The sequence below is a fragment of the Arvicola amphibius genome, chromosome X, assembly GCF_903992535.2.
Source record: "Arvicola amphibius chromosome X, mArvAmp1.2, whole genome shotgun sequence".
Lineage (NCBI taxonomy): Eukaryota > Metazoa > Chordata > Mammalia > Rodentia > Cricetidae > Arvicola > Arvicola amphibius.
In genome coordinates, this window is record NC_052065.1 from 22137988 (window position 1) to 22150722 (window position 12735).

The 12735-nt window shown below is 44.3% G+C and overlaps 1 protein-coding gene across 2 annotated transcripts in view; it reads right to left on the minus strand.

Annotated features, from left to right (window-relative positions):
• Positions 1–139: 139 nt before the first annotated feature.
• Ribc1 (RIB43A domain with coiled-coils 1) overlaps positions 140–12735 on the minus strand; it is a 13731-nt gene continuing 1135 nt past the window's right edge. Inside the window, exons 1-7 of one of the 2 annotated variants that reach the window (XM_038316090.1) lie at positions 12653–12735; positions 4967–5083; positions 3233–3314; positions 2705–3049; positions 1291–1409; positions 496–890; positions 140–382 (exon numbers count right to left, since the gene is read on the minus strand). The exon at positions 12653–12735 is cut by the window's right edge and continues 52 nt beyond it. In XM_038316090.1, coding sequence (XP_038172018.1) covers positions 301–382; positions 496–890; positions 1291–1409; positions 2705–3049; positions 3233–3314; positions 4967–5083 — 1140 coding nt within the window. In that variant the 5' untranslated portion in view covers positions 12653–12735 and the 3' untranslated portion in view covers positions 140–300. The remainder of the gene's footprint in view (positions 383–495; positions 891–1290; positions 1410–2704; positions 3050–3232; positions 3315–4966; positions 5084–12652) is intronic. The other variant, XM_038316091.1, reaches the window with a different exon arrangement.

The following is a 12735-nucleotide window of genomic DNA, read 5'->3' on the forward strand; positions in this document are numbered from 1 at the left end:
CAAAGTGTGAGCTTTCTTAAGTACTAGGAAACTAACATGGGGAAAGAAAGAGTGCAGACTCTGAGGCTGGATAGCTAAGAGCCCCAGTGTGGAGTGGGAAAGGTGGTATTTTACACTTGTATTCTGTTACAACACATGCTTCACTGTATGGAGTAACTTTATTACTTAGGGTAGGTAGAAAGTGGAGGTTTGGGCTCAGTTCCCTCCTACTGAGTAGAGATGGGGGTATGTAGCATTTTCTTTTTGACTCCTAGCCACCTGTGAGATTGATAGGTGAGAAAGGAGGTCACCATCCTGTGTTCAGCGGCTGCTGGTGTTGAACTGCAGGTAATACTGGGCAGTAGGTTGGTTGGTGTAGATGATCGAATTCAGATAATTTTGCCTGTGAAAATTCAAGGACACAGGTGATGTGCTTTCCCTGTCCCTGGTCCTTCCTTGTCAGCCCTCCCCACCTACCCTCAGCCTTCCTCCCCATTGATACACCCTAGAACTCACTGGGTTTGTTGCTCCCTAGCTAACTCCTGGTTGAAGGAGCCCAGCCCCCTCCGGAATTCTGCACACAGTTCCTTCTCCTGTTCCTCTAGCTCCAGTGCTGCTTCAGCCAAGTTGATGGTTTGGCGTCCCCACTCAGCTTCCAGGGACTTTTCTGCTTGGCGCTGTTCCTTTTTCTCTTGTCGTTGCATTTCTTGGGTTTTCCTGATGGCTGCTCGCTGCTCTGGAGACATGCCCTTCCAGCAATAGGGCAGGACCCTGTGAGGAGCCTGGGGGCGCTGGGCAACCTGAGGATTCTCAGTCAGCAGATCACTGGTGATTTGTTTCTTGATCTCCATGAGGTTGGCCTCCTGTTGCTGCTGCCGTTCACGGCGCTGCTGCAGGGCCTGCTTAGCTGCCTGGTGGGTCCCCCAAATATAAGCAGTGTAAGGGCCCAGTCTTAAGAAACTTACTTGAAGGGGTGGGAAAAATAGAGCTGTACTAATCTCAGAGAAGGGAGAGACATAGTGTGGATTTTTAATGACCCCAAGAGTATGATGGAGGGGAGAGAATGGCCAGGGAATTTCTCTGCAATTAGTCTGAGATCAGGGATCTTAAGTCACCCTGTATCTGGAGGTAGGGGGAGAGGTGACTTATGCTTTAATAGGCTCTTAGGTGGAAGTGGGGAGTTCTTGGGTAGATGAGAATGCTTGCGCTGGTTTGAAATTGGGTGTGAGCAGAAAGTTGTGGGTAAGGTTCCCCCAGGACTTTGTTCAGGAATTGGGGTGGGCTTAGTGCACTGGATAGTTCAGGACATACCTGGGCTTTGTTGGCATTGGCCATAGCAGTCCTCATGGCTGCTTTGCAGGACTCCTCCAGCCTGGCCAGTTCAGCAGCTCTTGTGTCCACGGCTAGGCGCAGCTGGTCACTAAGCAAAGCTACACAGGGAAATAGGCCAGGGCATTGTACTTGCCTCTTCTAGTCCCCAGTCCAGGTTCACTCATTACCTATTTGTTTGACATACTTTATATTTGTGTATACAGATGTGAGTGTTAAAGTTAGTGATATGGAAGGAGTTATTCTTTGGTGTCACGGGTAGCCAAAGCACAGCAACTTGGGGAACAATGTAGTTCTGTCATGTTTGAGCTGTGTGGCCTTAAGTAATTTCATCTCTCTAAGCCTCGGTCTGCAGGTTATTTGTTGGGTTTTAAGGATACCACAGAATTAGCTCCTGTCTCAGAGAACTTCCTGCCTAGTCCAGTGTGGTGGTGTATGCCTATAATTCCAGCACTTGGGAGACAGAGGCAGGAAGATCAGAACTTCAAGGTCATCCTTGGCTATATAGCAAGTTCAAAGCCAGTGTGTTTCATGAGACCCTGTCTCAACACCCCCCACGCCAAGAAAAAAATCCTCCCTCTCTGGTGAGAGAGAGAGAGAGATCAAATAGATAATCAGACTATAACAACCTGGTAAGGTGAGTGGCAGCGATGCATATAAGTATATTAAAGGTTTTGGGTTCTGAGAAAATAGCTCAGTGGTAGGATTATGTACTTAGCATATATGATGTCCTGGATTCTAACCCCAGTGACAAAACAAGAATAAATTGTTCAAGTTCAGAGATCATGAGGAAAATGGCATGTCAGCCACGGCCACAGCATCAACAAAGCTACTAAATTTTTCCCAACTCCAGCCACATACTGGTCTCACTGTTCTTAGGCCCCATCAGATCTTGGTGACTGAAAGTTGAAATGTGAGTAGAAAGACATGGCCTTACCCGGGAAAGGTTGTTCTCTAGTATAAAAGAAGGGTGTGGTCACAGACTGTATCATAGTAGTAGTTGCTATTCTATGTGATGGAAATTATAATCCCTATTTTAAAGACAGAAACTGAGCTGTCAAGGTGGTGCATGACTGGAACCCCAGTATTCAGGAGGCTGAGGAATGAGGATTGGTGAGTTCAAGCCCACCCTAGGCTGTATATACATAGCAAGAGCCTGTCTCATGAAATAAAAGAATGACAAACTCAGTTACGGAGAGCCCAAAGCTGAAAGTAAGTAGAACCATAAAATGCTTCCCCCAGGTCAGTGCCAAGAAGTCATGAATAATGGCTACAGTGTCAGTTGTCAGAGGTTAGGGTTTGTACAGGCTAACCTTTCTGCCTCGGCTGGATGGGTAACTACCTCCTTACACAGTGCTATCCCCAGATCAGGTGAGCTCCCTGCTAGCCTACTGACCTGCACGCGCCTCCTCTTCTCTGGCTGCCTGTTGCTCCTGCAGCTGTTTCTCCAGGTTGTATCTGAACTGCTCCTGCTGCATTCTCAGGCGTGACTCCCTCTCCACGTCCTCTCCAAGGAAGTACTGCATGCTGGCTGGGCCAAAGTGTTGTTCACTGTCATAGTAAGAGGCTGGAGACTCATAGAGTTGGTTGGGATCCCAGAAGTCAAATTCATGTCCATTCTTGAGTTGCTGCTGTCTTTGCTCCCGAAAATCCTGCACTCTCTTGGATAACCGACATGCCCGTTCTGCCTCTTCCTTCTCAAGCATCTGTGCTACCAGATCATAGTGTGCATGCTTGGTATCTAGGAGTGATTGACAGGGACATGAAGATAACCCAGAACAGAGCCCAGTCAACCTGGTCTCTGTTCCTCATCTGATTTGTCTTAACACTCCCAGAGCCCTAGGCTCTATTCAGAGGCAGAATTGCCCAACTCCAGCCCACTCTCTCTCATTTATACCTTTGTTTTGCCCCAGCCTTAGTTTACCATAAGCCATATTATTGCTTCGCTCTACTGCCTCGCGAGTCTTTCGTTCCTCCACCTGGTAGTTCAGGGCTTTCACATCCACCTGGATCTCAAAGAAAGGGGCTAAATTAGAGTAGGGTCTCTGCATGGTACATTGAATGCTCTAACATGCTGTTTAGAAATTATCCTCTTCTCTTTAGGACCTACTGGATAAAGTTCTAACCCCAGAACAAAGCTTGTAAACACCATTGTGGTCTAGTTGCTGCTTTTGCCTTTATCTCTTTGTGCCCCCCTTTCCCTGCCCCCTCACATTAGTCTCAGGAACTGTTAGTATTTAAGTCTAGTGGTTTGAACCCACAGCCTTTGCTGTTTCCTCCATTTGGAAAGCCTTTCCTTCCTTTACCCCAACTTCAGTTTACCATTCAAGACTTGCTCAGGAAGGTTCCATCCCATAATCTAGGACCCATTGTCCAAATTGTATTGACATCAGATGCTCTATTATCTCCTCCACTAGGCTGTGAGCTGTTTCAGGGTAGAAGCTAGGGCTTAGCTATTATTATATTTCTCCACTGTCCAACATAGTACTTGGTATAGGGTGGATCCCAGGGAAATTCTTGCAACCAGGAGATCAGACTACTCAAACTTCAGTTTGCTTATGGTCAAGTAGTATGCTCTGATTTTTCAAAGTTGACATCTCAATGCTTTATTTGGTCTCATTTTACAGAGGAGGACAGGATAGATTACATATCATAAAGCCACATATATAATAGCAGACCTGGCTTTGAACACAAGTGTGGTGTCTTTTCTAGCTCATTAGGCTGCATCCGTTCTCTGTCTACCTACTCAGCAGTCCTTTTGTTATTAAAGCAATCAATACTTTCTCTTTCATTATAAGTAACTTAAAACATTTCAAAATAGTACAAAAGGGCATACAGTTTAGTGAAGAAATAAACAGCTGAGAAGGTTAATATTGTCAACATGGCCTGGTAAGATGCTTCAGTGGATAAAGTTCAGGCCTGAGAGAGTCTGATACCAGAGAGCCACATGGTGGAAGGAGAGGGCCAACTTTTACAAGTTATCTTTGGACCTGCACATTCACACTGTAGCATGTATATACCACATGTCCCTCCCAAATAAATAATACTAGCATCTAGAATCACTTAGGAGAGAAACCTTTGGACATGTCTATAAGGAAGTTTCTAGACTGGATCATTTTAAGTGGGGAAACCTGCCTTAACTGTGGGCAGTACCATACCATGAATTAGGGTCCTGTATTGAATAGAAAGGAGAAAGTGAACTGAATTCTGCTTCGTAACTGTGGGTGCAAAGTGGCCAGCCACTTCCTGCTCCTTCCCCCTATAATGGATTATATACTCAAATTGAGCCAAAACCCTCCTTCCTTATATTGTCAGGCATTTTGTCATAACAGGAAAAATAACCAATATAACACTGTCATATTTAGCCTTGCAGAAATCCCTTAAATATTCTTTACACACTGTTGTGACTCCGTGTTGTTTCTCAAGAACCAGTTACAGTCCAAGAGCTGCCCAAAGAGGAGCCAGCTGTCACCCTATCGTTTGTCCCTGCACAATTCTGACTCTTCCTAAGCTGGTCCAGGCATATGAAGTTGGCTCCCCAGCTCATTCCTTTCTACTCCTACGGCCTTCTTGAATCCAGAGGGGCTATAATGCACTGCTACATTCCTTTCTAGGAAGTAACCCCAGTCTTGTAAAGTGGTTTCCATTACCCACTCACCCCCATGACTCGGTTCTGCACATTGAAGAATCGGCATTGTCGCTCCTTTTCTCGGTTTCTTCTAGCCTCAATGGCTGCTATCTCCTTGGGATCTGGTGCGAGGTCTAACTTATACATCTGGAGTAACGAGAGGTGGAATGACACATTACTGCTGTCCTTCACCACACTGTACCTCTAGTTCTTCCTCCCTTACCACACCTCACCAGTTACTTTCTGATGTTTCCTATCTGTGCCCTCAGTCTCTGCTGTCACCACACTAAGTCAAGCTTTGCTCTAATGTCAGGCAATATTCCCAGAAACCTTGACAGTCTGTTCCTCTAAAGTTCTCCTCTCTGCCATGGCCACCAAGGGGATCTTTCTGAAAGCAAGTCAGCTCATTGTAATCCTTAGCTTAAAGCCTTTGTAAGCAGGCCCAAGTGCAGAGAATAAGAGACTGCGGAATGTATCCCCTCCTCCCAAGGGTCAGTAACCATTGCAGAAAAAGGGGTGGAAAGACTAAGAGTCAGAGGTGGTAGATGGATACAGGGAAAGTACCAGGGAAAGTGTCCTCTGGACATAGCAGGGGCAGCTGCGCGTGTAAACCCACAGAGATTTTGACAGCAAGCACAAACCCTGTGCAAGCTCAAGCTAGACCAAATCCCAGCATGCAGAAAGGAAGTGGGCACCCTAGTGAAGGAGCTGTTGGCAACTGATAGCAGCTGGGAGAGGAGAGTCAGTTTTCTTTAAGAGTGTAGAGCCCACTCTTTTTATTGTATTTTACTTAATTTTGAGGAAATGTTTTTCTGTGTAACAGCCCTGGCTGTCCTGGAATTTGCTGTGTAGACCAGGATTGCCTCAAACTCACAGAGATCCACCTGACTCTGCCTCACAAGTGCTGGGATTAAAGGTGTGTGCTACCACCACTCGGCCTTTTGTTTTTCAAGACAGGCTTTCTCTGTGTAGCCCTGGCTGTCCTGTTCTTAGTAGACCAGGCTGGCCTTGAATTCAGATCTGCCTGCCTTTGCCTCATGATTTCTAGGAATACAAGTGTGTGCCACCCAGACTGATTTTAGTGAGTTTGAGGCTAGTCTAGTTTACAAGTTGAGTTCCGGGACAGCCAGGGTGGTCACACTAAGAAACCTTGTCTCTAAAAACAAAACGAAGTCTGTGCCACCACAATCTGCACCCCACTCCTAAGTTGACCATGCTCCAGTAGAAGGTCACACATCCAATAATATATTGTCAGCACAAACCCGACATGAAAAAAAAGAGCACATAAAGTTGGGTGGGCAGGGAAATGGGGGCTAGATCTGCGAAGAGGTGGGAGAGGGGTAAGTATGATCAAAACACATTGTACAAAATCCCCAAGGAACTAATCAAATCTTGCTAAGCAGCTCTAAAACAGGTATCTAAAAGATAATGTAAAATAAGTGAATGAATTTAATTGATAAAAAAGATAAGGTTCAACTCCCTTAAGTGCTCAAAAGACCAGGGCAGGAAGATCATGAGTTTGACATCAGTCTGGGTTACATAGCCAGACTCTGTCTCAAAATATAAACAGGAAAACTTAAAAAAAAATTTCATTGGCCGGGCAGTGGTGGCTCAGACCTTTAATCCCAGGACTAGGGAGGCAGAGGCAGGTGGTTCGAGGCCAGCCTGGTCTCCAGAGTGAGTTCCAGGACAGGCTCCAAAGCTACAGAGAAACCCTGTCTTGAAAAACAAACAAAAAACCCCAATATGTTATTCATGAATTCACACACACATTATAAATATTACAGATAGAATAATAGTAGATTTTGCAGGATAGGGAGTAGTTTGAAAAGAGACAAGACATTTCAATGGGACCAGTAATTTCTGTATGTTGAGGGGATTGTTTTATACCAGGATTTCTCTGTCACCCAGGCTGGCTTGAAGTTGTAATGCTTCACTCGTCTTTCAAGTACTAAGATTACAATTACACCTACTTTAAGTTAGGGAATTGGTTCATTGATTGCTATTTTGTCAGACTTCCAAACTTACATATGGGCTATATATATTTTTCTTGTTGTGTCAACTATTTCATAGTTACAAAATGGTTATTGGAAGCTATGGAAATAGGAAGAGTTGGAGTACTTGAAGAGAAGCCAGATTGCCTGGAGCACCGTAACCATGGGAGACAGTGGGGTGAGACAAATTGAAAAGGCGTGTTGGGACTGGCTCTTAAAAGCCTGTAGTAATGGGCCTGGGAGTGTGGGTCACTGGTAATGTGCTTGTCTAGCATACGTGAAGCCCTGGGTACAATCCAGAGTACCACATAAACCTGGATTGAGTAGTGCATGCCTATAATCTCAGCACTTTGGGGAGATGGAGACAGGAGAATCGGAAGTTCAAGGTCCTCTTCAAATACAGAGTAAGAACTAGTCTCAAAAAATGTCTTAAGGGCCGGTAAGATGGTTCATGGGGTAATACTTGTCAACAAGCCTGCTGACCTGAGTTTGATGCCTGAAACTTACATGGTAGAAAGAGAACCGACTCCTACAAGCTGCCCTCTGCCCTCCACATGTGTGTGCCCATGCTCCCCTCCCCTCGCTAAATAAAATAAATGTAATAAAGCTTGTCTTTAGATTGTCTCCAAGAGACCCTGGTATGAGGAGAAATATTAGATTTATGTTTGCAACTCCCCACCTCCACCACTTATGTGTCATATGAAGGAACATGGACCAATTATCTGACTAGATAAGTAATAAAATAAAGGGGAAATTTTATTTCAGAAAAGCTGCATGTCTGTGTGATGAGTGGGCAACAGAAAACAATACTGAAGAAGCTAGAAGGCCAATGTAGAGACCACTGAGGTTAACCAAAAAGACATGGCTATTGATTTGAGCAGGGCTATTTTAAGGAGAGGGCGGGCTGGATAAATGTCTCATCATTAAAGGGTAGTCTCACACCTAGAAAGACAAGGGAAAAGTAGTAAAGTCTGGGTTAAAGAATGCATCCAGAGGGAGGCAGAGGCAGGCGGATCTCTGTGAGTTCGAGACCAGCCTGGTCTACAAGAGCTAGTTCCAGGACAGGCTCCAAAGCTACAGAGAAACCCTGTCTCAAAAAACCAAAAAAAAAAAAAAAAAAAAAAAGTGCGTCCAGGGCTGGGGAGGACTCAGTGGGTAAAGCACTTGCTATGCAAGCATGAGGACCTGTGTTCAGATCCCCAGGACCCACAGAGAAGCCAGTTCAGTTTCTCCGGAAGGAAATAAACCCAATTACCATCTTGATTTTAGTCCACTGAGACCCAATTTGGACTTCTGCTTTCCAGAACTGTGTGAAAATAAGTTTTTATTAGTTTATTAAGTTTGGGATGATTTGTTGTAGCAGTAATATGAAACTAATGTAGTGTCTCAACCAATATTTAGTGCAAGATAGACTTTATCTAAAGCCACCAGCCCTGTGTAACTGTTGAGTAGTCAAGTGAGATACATTGGGTTAAATAAAATACAATATTAAAATCACAAAGGGGCCAATGAGATGGAACAGTGGGTAAAGGTGCTTATAACCAGGCCTTATGCGTTCTACCTCTTGGACCTAATGGTGGAAGAGAACTCACTCCTCTATGTTGTCCTCTGACTTCCACACACACTCACAGAACAAAAGCCCATGAAACAGTTATGGTTACAAAACAGTAATGGTGTGTTTGTATGTTGATGTGTTTGTGCAGTTATACCACAGTGCACTTGTGGAGGTCTGAGGACAACTTGCAGTAACTGACTTTCCCCTCCCATCATGTGGGCCCCAAAGATCAAACTCAGGTCAAGCCTGGCTGCAAATGCTTTACCCTGATAAGCCATCTCATCAGTTCATAATTATTGACTTTAATAGCAATTATCTTTATTATTAATGAGGTTTCACATGTGTTTGACCGTTAACTTATTGATTTGTGAAGTGTCCATTCATCTTGTGTTCATTTTAGGGATTTTTTACATTTAAAAATTTTATTTTCTGTAGGTATATAAAACAAAATTATACACTGGGTGGTGGCGGCGGCACATGCCTTGAATTCCAGCACTTGGGAGGCAGAGGCAGGTGGATCTCTGTGAGTTCGAGGCCAGCCTGGTCTACAGAGCGAATTCCAGGACAGGCTCCAAAGCTACAGAGAAACCCTGTCTCGAAAAAACAAAATCACACTATACATATTTATTGGTTATGTTTCAATACATACATATGCTCTGTAACATTTAAACTAGAGTAAATCTACTTCCTTAAACATTTATCATTCCTTTTTTCCAAAACAGGGTTTCTCAGTAGTCCTGGCTGTCCTGGAACTCATTGTGTAAACCAAGATGGCCTTCAACTAGAGATCCGCTTACCTCTGCCTCCCCAATGCTGGAATTAAATAAGTGCACCACCACCTAGCAAATGCTCCTAACCACTGAGCCCTCCTCCAGTCCTCATTTCACACCTAAGAGTGAATTTTGGTAAACTTAAATTTCGTAACATGTACCATGTACCCATTTTTTTTCTTTGGATGAAGTGTTTCTAGCTATTTAAGAAGTCTGCTGCAGGGGCCGGGCGGTGGTGGCGTACGCCTTTAATCCCAGCACTTGGGAGGCAGAGGCAGGCGGATCTCTGTGAGTTCAAGGCCAGCCTGGTCTACAAGAGCTAGTTCCAGGACAGGCTCCAAAGCCACAGAGAAACCCTGTCTCGAAAATAAAAAAAAAAAAAAAAAAAAAGAAGTCTGCTGCAAGGTGTGATAGCTCAAACTCATAATCCCAGCAGCTGGAGGCTGAGGGAAGAGGACTGTTAAAAATTGGAGGTCATCCCGGACAACATAGGTCTGTTTCAAAAATAACCATCATGGATGCTAATGCTGTTCCCAGAAGAAATGAGTTATTAAATGTAAATCTCAGTGCCAGGTTATTTGTTAGGGAGGTCTCAGGGGCACCTAAAACATAGGCTACTGTTATTTCTCTTGGTTGTTCACCATAACTAGATGGTAAGAGCCTACTGTTAAAGATATCACACACTTTAGCTGTTGGACATAGAGAAATTAATCAGGATCAACAAGGAAATGTCCTCCATGCTGGCTAGCTTTCATAGTTCCAGAAGGTGCTACCCAGGCTACCAGGGCAAAAAAGACATCTTACCAAGCAGTGAACCCAGCATGCTACAAATGTCAACCAACCACTCTGATTAGATTTGAGACCTGGTCCACAAGAGGGAATTCATGCCTAGTAAATTCTGTAAAGCTGGTCAGAAGTCCATGTCTGGGGAGGTCATAGGCCCTAGGCCATACTACTACTACTACTACTACTACTACTACTACTACTACTACTACTACTACTACTACTACTACTGTTTTGCTAACTGCCTTTTAAATATATAAATACAAATATATTTATATTCATAGATTAGTGCTTCTCTCAACTGTGGTCAGAGAAGCTTCTTTTTGCTGTAGGCAAGTTTATACAGAGACTTATAAATGTTCATACTGTTGAAAATAAGTGACTGTTGAATGCCTAGTGAGATGTGTATCACTACTAGTTCGAAGTTCAGGGAACACTGTGTTAGAAGAAGTGGGAAGGATGTAAAGAGCTGGAGGATGGGAAGGGTACCATGAGATGCTGTCTTTCAGACACAGCACGGCCATGCATTCATGAATTCACAGCAGCTGTGGTTACCTGGATGAGACCTGTACAAGAGCAACCCAGTGAACCTTCCAGCCTGGATGGGTGAGGAGCTCATGAGACTCCAACCCCAGTTGAAGGCTTATTAGAAGTTGATGCTCGCTGAGGGTCAGTTTTCTTGCAGGACATACCATGCGCACATGGGCAGGACTTTTGGACTCTAAGTTACAAAAGAGGGGGATCTGATGAGGGTTTAGAGGGCATAGAGGTTGAAGTGGGGATGGATATAGACCATATTCATTGGTAACAAATATGAAAGTAGAAAAAGATTTTTAAAAGACCAGTTGTGGTGGCACATACCTTTAATCCCAGCATTTGGGAGACAGAGGCAGGTGAATCTCTTATGTGTTTGAGGTCAGTCTGGTCTTCATAGTGAGTATCAGGACAGCCAGGGCAATGTGGAAAGACCCTACCTCCTCGACAAAAAGAACTAAAATATATTAAAACCAACCAATCAAACCCCACCTAAAACAAAATATTTCCCTAGTCTAAATTCATAGATATTCTCCTATACATTCTTCTACAATTCTAAAGTTTTTCCTTTATCATATTTTTTAATCCATTTGAAACTGCACTTTGTAAACATTTAGAAATAGGGATACAGTTTAATTTTCTCCTAAGCTCCATCTCATCTTTGAAAATTAAATAGTAAAATCTTTTAAATTATATGAAATTACGGCCTTTGGTTATTTTATTTCCTCTTGTTGACTGTGACTGTTTTGCCAACAGAGCTTCATTTTCGGCTTTCATATCAGATTCTATCAACCGAGTTTTCTCACTTTCCTAGACTCTTTATGATTCTTCCCAGCTGTTAGACATTATTTAAAAACAGCTACAGGAATAGGACTGGAGAGATGGCTTGCTGGTTAAGAACACTTCCCAGTCTTTCAGAGTATCAGAGATCTCTCAGTACCCATCAGGTGGTTCACAACCACCTGTAACTCTGGCTCCAAGAAATCTGATGCCCTGTGTCTGTGGCATACATACATACATAAACACACACACACACACACACACACACACACACACACACACACACACACACAAATAAAAATGAATCTTAAAAGAGTTACAGGGCTGGGTGGTGGTGGCACAAGCCTTTGTTTGATTCCTGCACTCAGGAGGCAGAGGCAGATGGATCTCTGAGTTCAAGGCCAGCCTGGTCTACAGAGTGAGTTCCAGGGCATCCAGAGCTACACAGAGAAACCCTGTCTGGCAGAAACCCTGTCTCGAAAAACCAAAAAAAAAAAAAAAAAAGGTTACTTTAATAGCTGTGGAGACGGCCTTCTGAAAATGGTGCTAACCCCAGTCTATAAATTCAAACTGTTGCCACACTATAAGGCTGCTAAAGGGATGACTCAGTAGACACCCTGGGTTGCTAAGAGCATGACTTAGTAATGAGCAGATATAAGGTAATAGAAAGTGGTTGAAAGGATGAAGAAAAGAGATTGAAAATGAGAAATGGGTATAAAGAAGAGAGAGGAGGGAAACAGAGACGCCAATGAGGGAGGCAGACAAAGGAGGAAGAGCGAAGAGAAAAATGGGGATAAAGGGATGGTGTCATAGACTTAAGATGCAGTGGAAATGGGGTTGGGGAGAAACGGATGGGGGCGGGGACAAATCTGGAGCACTGGCTTAAGGATTCGGACCCCTGATGTTCACACAAGATACCTTTCTCAGTACACAATTCCAACTTTGAAGCTCCTAAGTGGATTGGGTCCAAGTTGGCTCTAGGATTTACAACGGCAGTCTTTGAATCTGCTTCAAGAATTGAGAGAGGTGCGGGCGATAGAGGCAGGATCTCAGCCACTACTTTCCGCAACTGCTATCTCCATTGTCTAGGAGTCTAAGAGTCCCCTCATCCTCCTTCACACTCTAACCTCACTTAAGTCCTCCCTAAGATCCGTCCTCTTAGTCCAAACCGCCTGCCCCTCCGAGGGTGCCTCCTTCTAATTCCCTACTGAGCCCTTTGCTGGAGCCCCCAGGCTGGCTAGACTCCAAAACAGCAGAGTGCCCGCCTCCCACTTGCCCTGGGGAGCCGGGAGGGAATAACCTTGTTGTAACTTCAGTAACTTCCGATCTGCCTCAGCAAGCGTGGGCTCAGGCCCCGCCTGCCTTCGATTCTCCCCACAAAGC